Below are 6,000 nucleotides of genomic sequence, written 5' to 3'. Positions count from 1 at the left end.
TCCGCTTTGCCTAGGCTTTGGAGTGCAGGACAGGGATGTGGGGCTGAAAAGACATGTGGACGAGGGAGGGGAGGATATTCAGGTGACTGAGGGGAAGGCCCAGATGTTGGAAGTCCCTTTTATGAAAGGGACACACTGTAATCTACCACTACAGGTACTTGGATTCTGAGATAGAAAATGGGGCTGGAAAAGTACGGCTCTAGAGGGTAGTATGAACGTGACAGATGGCAAAAGCGTTTCTGTTGGGTCCAGTCCCTCCTCTTCCTCCAGCAGTTGTGGGGGAAGAGCATCGAAAGCAGAGTTGTCGCTATCCTTCTGTCCATATCCTGCCGCTCTTTCCTTTGGCGCTCCCCAAGGGAAGGGTCTGTCACTTCTGGCACTCCGGAAGGGGAACAGGTTAGAGGTGGAAAGAAATGCCCAAAGGGTTTTGTGATGTACTGGAAAGAGCTAGATTCTAGGAGTCAGAAGACTTTTATCTCAAATCCTCACTCTGCCACTACTTCCCCTGAGGCCTTGGACAAGTCACTTTCACGCCCTACAAAATGAGAAACTGAACTAGATGATCTGAAAAGCCCACCCATCTCAAAAAGCTTATTATATTTTATGAGGACAGGGACCATATTATGTTTTCGTCTCCCCAGCATCTAGCACAGTGCCTGGCACATAGTAAGTGTTCAAGAAATGCTGTGATTAGTAAATGAATGGATGAATCAAGGAACAAACTAACAAAATACTAAAATGAAGGGGCCCAAAGTGAAGTTCTTAAACTTGGTCAGTTGGCGGCACCACCTCTCTACATAACCACAAAGGAGTGTTGATAGTCTCAGACCAAGGGAAAGGATTTAGATTAGAAAAGAATAAAGGTTAAAAAAAAAAAATGATCAGAGGACCGGATATTTCAAATGGAAAGCAGAACCCTGAAATTCTGACCCAGCTTCTGTTTTCCAAGCCAAGAGACAATAGGTCCAGTGCATTAAAAGACATCGTGGCTGCCAGATGGACAAGGTGATGCAGGATGGGTGGAAGAGTAAACATGGCCCTGAGAGAGGGAGTGATTGGCACAAGTCACACAGGAGCAGTCCCTGAGGCCAGGAGGTAGCCCCTGGGGCTCACCTGAACTTGGGCTGGGCACTCCCCTTCGGCCACCCCCTTCACACCCATCCCTTGCTGAAGGACCCAAACATCCTGGCACCCAGTCTGAATCTCTTTCACCCCTGGGTCTCTCCTATAAGGTTCATCAAACCCATTGTTGATTATCCTGAAAGGGCCCCTCTCCTCCCCTAGCACTCAAGGGAACTGAACGTCAAACATCTTAGTTAGCTAGCAGAGGACAGGAAGGTGCTGAATATTTTCAAAAAGCCTCATTCTTTTATCTACACCCTGCCCCTCGCCCCACGTCTTCTATTTTCCCCCATCACTGCAAATTCTGCAAAGGATAGGGATACGGGCACAAAAGGGGAGGACCCAATGATGCACTTTTTCCATTTAGGGCTGAGATCATGGGGAGGCAGGATGAGGTGTGGTGAGGGTATACCTCAGAAACCACACCTCTGAAAGGGGGTTTGGGGGTTGCAGGAGAGAGTAGGGGTACCACTGACCTCTGTCTCCACAGATTAGAGAAGGAAAGGGTGAAATGGCAGTGGGAGTGGTAGAGGTTACAGGACTTCTTAGCAAGAAGAGAACTGAGGGCATGCCCCAGGCCTGCTCAGGTCCTCGTAGGCTGTGTTCCCCAGCAGGGAGGGAACAGGAAGCTGTGACTTCCTCTCCCCTTTTCCTCCCTGCCCTTAGCCTCAAAGTCACTTGACGCTGCAATGAATTCCAACCTGTGTTTTAGTTGGCACTGTTCCCTGGGCATGGTGAGAATAGCTGCTCGGTACCTTGCTCCCTTGTGCCACAAACACCCCCAACTTTTCCTTTGAAATAATAATCACTCGGGCTTCCCTGGTGGCGCAGTGGTTGAGAGTCCGCCTGCCGATGCAGGGGACACGGGTTCGTGCCCCGGTCCGGGAAGATCCCACGTGCCGCGGAGCAGCTGGGCCCGTGAGCCCTGGCCGCTGAGCCTGCGCATCCGGAGCCTGTGCTCCGCAACGGGAGAGGCCACAGCAGTTAGAGGCCCGCGTACCGCAAAAAATAATCATAATAATAATAATCACTCATGCAAATAGCAATGTATAAAGTGCTTTTTCATGTGTTATCTCATTTTGCCACACCAATCCTGTAAAGCAGAGACTTTTACCTGAAAAATTTAAGCTAGGAAGCTGAGGCTCAGGCGAGTAAAGTAATTCACTCATAGTCACACAGCGAGTGAGGAGCAGATCTGGGACCCCAGAACTTCTGCTCTCTCTCAAATACCTATTCTGATTCCCTGCCTCCATGCTCCCTCCCAGGCCCCTTCCCCTTGGCTCCAAGGGAGCCTTTTCTGCAGAGAAGGGGGCCCCTGAGCACTGTTAGGATTAGAGGGGGCTCCAGTTTGGTTCCTGTCATCCCTGAGATGGGGTATCTGTGGCCCTCTCCCTGGAGTGGAGGCTTGGGTCTGCCCTGCATAGTGGGATCATTCTCCCTCCCCCCATCCTCTTCTGCACAGAGCGCTACACAAACACAAACACATTTATCCCAACGTTCAGGTTCTCTCTCACCCTGCCCCACCCACCACCAAGACCAACAGAGAAGAGGCAGGCTGTCCCTCCACCACCCGCCCCCTGAGGTGTGGGCGTGGGCTGGGCCTCCAGGCAGCCGGAGGCCCCGAGAGAAGCGCTCAGATCCACACCGTCCTGCTGAGTGCCTTAGGTGGCCCCTGCCAGTCTGGCAGGCACCCCTGGCCCCTCTGCCCAGCACCACCGACGTCTGATGCCCTGCGATGCCCACGCCCAACACCTCTGTGCCCCCGCCTGCTTTCTGGGTCAACACCTCTGGAGGCAGTGTGCTGAGTGCGGATGAAGATATGATGCCTGTTGGATTCCTAGCCCTGAGGGTTGCCCTGGCCTATGGGCTCGTGGGGGACATCGGCTTGCTGGGAAATTTGGCCGGACTCTGGGTTCTGGGTAACTGCGCTCGGCGAGCCCCCTGCCCACCTTCTGACACTTTTGTCTTTAAACTAGCTTTGGCAGACCTGGGGCTGGCACTCACTCTCCCCTTCTAGGCAGCCGAGCCGGCACTGGACTTCCACTGGCCCTTCGGAGGTGCCCTCTGCAAAATGGTCCTGACAGCCACCGTCCTCAACATCTACACCAGCATCTTCTTCATCACGGCGCTGAGTGTTGCCCGATACTGGGTGGTGGCCATGGCTGCAGGACCCGGCACCCACCTCTCGCTCTTCTGTGCCCGTGTGGCCACCCTGGCTGTGTGGGTGGCAGCTGCCCTGGTGACGGTACCCACGGCTGTCTTTGGGGCCAAGGGCGAGGTGACTGGCATGCGTCTGTGCCTGCTGCGCTTCCCCAGCAGGTATCAGCTAGGGGCCTACCAGCTGCAGAGGGTGGTCCTGGCCTTTATGGTGCCACTGGGCATCATCACCACCAGCTACCTGCTGTTCCTGGCCTTCCTGCGGCGGCGGCAACGGCAACGGCAGGACAGCAGAGTCGTGGCCCGCTCCATCCACATCCTTCTGGCCTCCTTCTTCCTCTGCTAGTTCCCCAACCACGTGGTCCCTCTTTGGGGTGTCCTGGTGAAGTCTGACCTGGTGCCCTGGGACAGCACTTTCTACACCATCCATACCTATGTCTTCCGCATCACCACCTGCCTGGCACACAGCAACAGCTGTCTCAACCGCATGCTGTACTGCTTCCTAAGGCGGGAGCCCCGGTAGGCCCTGGCAGACACCTTCAGGGATCTGTGAGCAAGGCTGTGGCCCCAGGGGCGGGGCTGGGTAGAACCTAAGGTGGCCCTAAAGGAGGTGGCCAGGCGGTGGATGGAGAGCACCCCTTGGGAGGGTGGCCCTTCTACCAGGCTTACCAACCTGGACAAAGGGACACCTGGGTGAAGGGGGCAAGGTAAACCCCCTCCTCTTTGCGGGGATCCACACATCCTAGGGAGAGAGAGGTTGGCCCCTCTGCCACGATGCAAGGCCCTCAGGGAAAGTCTGATCTTTGATCCCCAGCTCTGGCTATGGGGGAACAGGGAGGCTGGGACCCAGGTCAGGGCTGGGTATGACAAAGTGGAAGTCTCCACATGGAGATGGGAATGATGAGTATCTGAGAATAAACCTCTGGAGCATACACAAAGTGTCCGCACCTTTCATCTCAGTTCCACCTCCAGGTCAAGGTGGCCAAAAGGATTCTTTGCCCCATTTCTGCCTTCTGTGAGAATTCCCAGGAAAATTGCCCTAAGGGTTCTAGACTAATTGGGTCATAGGTCAAGGCCTATCTCCCTCTATCCCCTCCACCCTCCCTCCCTCACCTCAAATGGGGTGTACCCTTGTCCTTCTCCAGTGCTGGGGCCAAATATGCCCTTCTCCTCTGGCCACCTCTACCTTCTTACCATCTCATTAGTGTCTACAGAAACTTGGTGCCCACAGACGCCTCAGCAACAAAAGCTGTAGTCCTCCCTGCTGTGTGTGGGGTCTTGCTGGATCCCTAGCTCCAGCCAAGCCCGCAGTGCAAACCCGTTTCTGGCTGGGAGTGCCCGTGTGTCTCTCCCTAAATCAGGATTTGAAGGGAGAAGTGAGGACAAGGACAAGCCAAGGATGTGTGTGGGGCACAGGGAGGCAAGAGATGCGGAAGGGGGTTGGGAGAAGAGGCGGCTGAATGTGCAGCTAGAGGAGTGCGAACCACAGAATATGGTGCTACTCTTCCTCCTCCCCCGAGGGCTTAGCTCAGAGCATCAACTCAGGTGTCAGAACACCTGGATTCACCTCCTAGGTCTGACACTAACCAGCTGAGGGACCTTGGTAAGTTACTTTACTTCTCTGTACCTGTTTTCTCAATTTAAAATGGGCTGTTAAGGATTTAACAGTGCCTGAAATAGAGTTTTACGTATTATTCTTACACCCCATGTAAAATGGAGACAGAAGAAAAAAGGAAGAAATAAGGGGGCAACTGGGAGACAGGGACAAGGAGCCATAAAGGTCTTGTCTGGAATTTTTACATGCTCTGGAGTGAAAGTTTTACATAAGGAACTGAATGAGGGGTTGGCCCCTCAGGCCCCTCTTGAAGCTGTGCACTCCAGGGCAGCCGGGTTCCCCTTTGCTTTCTGTATCCATAGATACCCAGCAATGATAAATGCTAGCCATCAGAAGGGACTTTCCGAGGGGGAGCCCCTGGGAAGGAGGGAAGTGGCAGAGGGAAAATGGGGTGGAGCTCCCACTGCCATTGCCCCACCCCAAGGTCTGACATATCTTGAACCCAGCTGGGCACGGTGCCTCCTGAGTGGGTGGAGCCCCCTCTGGAGGGGGCACCGCCTGCACCAGCTCCATCCAGTTGCTGAACAGGAGAGGCTTGAAAGAGCCGCCTAATTCACACCATATTAAGCAATGCTAAAGAGATTTAATTAGCCTCTTGATGTTTAATTTCCTTTCTTTGATAATGTTTAAACGGTTCCAAAATCCACATCTATTCCCAGCCAATTCAGGATGGAAAATCCTCCACCACTCAAGTGCCCCTCTTCCCACCCCCTGCAGCTCCTCTGATGGCCCTGCTGGGGCTCGGGATATTGGCTCCTCTGGGAGCATCGCTGCTTTATGGGACCCGGAGGTAAATATTGACAAAGTTTAAACAGATCCAAGTCAGAGGTGAATGAATGCATGCAGACCCACCCTTTGGGATGGGAGAGGGAGGGGAGGGTGCAATGGAAAGGAGGCATTGCTGTGGCAAGAAGCTGGGCCCTGGCTCCCTGGAGCTCAAGCCACAGAGCTGTGAAACTGCCAACAGGGTAGACACAGAGTAAGACTGACCTTCCAAAAATGGGAATAGAGAGGGGACAATGGACAGAATGGGAAAGACGTGAGAGAGGGACTAATCTCAGAGGAACTACCATGTCAGAGACATGTGTGTCTTGTTTTGGGATCAA

General features: G+C 53.8%; 1 protein-coding gene across 1 annotated transcript; it reads left to right on the top strand.

Moving 5' to 3' along the window:
• Positions 1-2,857: 2,857 nt before the first annotated feature.
• Positions 2,858-3,976, top strand: RXFP4 (relaxin family peptide/INSL5 receptor 4; the record flags this gene model as incomplete). The annotated part of the gene is given in 5 exon segments (XM_082865629.1): positions 2,858-3,136; positions 3,140-3,622; positions 3,626-3,799; positions 3,803-3,829; positions 3,833-3,976. Coding segments are annotated over 5 exon segments (1,107 nt in total).
• Between the last annotated feature and the right edge of the window lie 2,024 nt (positions 3,977-6,000).

The sequence above is a fragment of the Leucopleurus acutus genome (genome assembly GCF_964270905.1).
Source record: "Leucopleurus acutus genome assembly, chromosome: 2".
NCBI lineage: Eukaryota > Metazoa > Chordata > Mammalia > Artiodactyla > Delphinidae > Leucopleurus > Leucopleurus acutus.
This window is presented reverse-complemented; position numbering and strand designations above follow the sequence as displayed.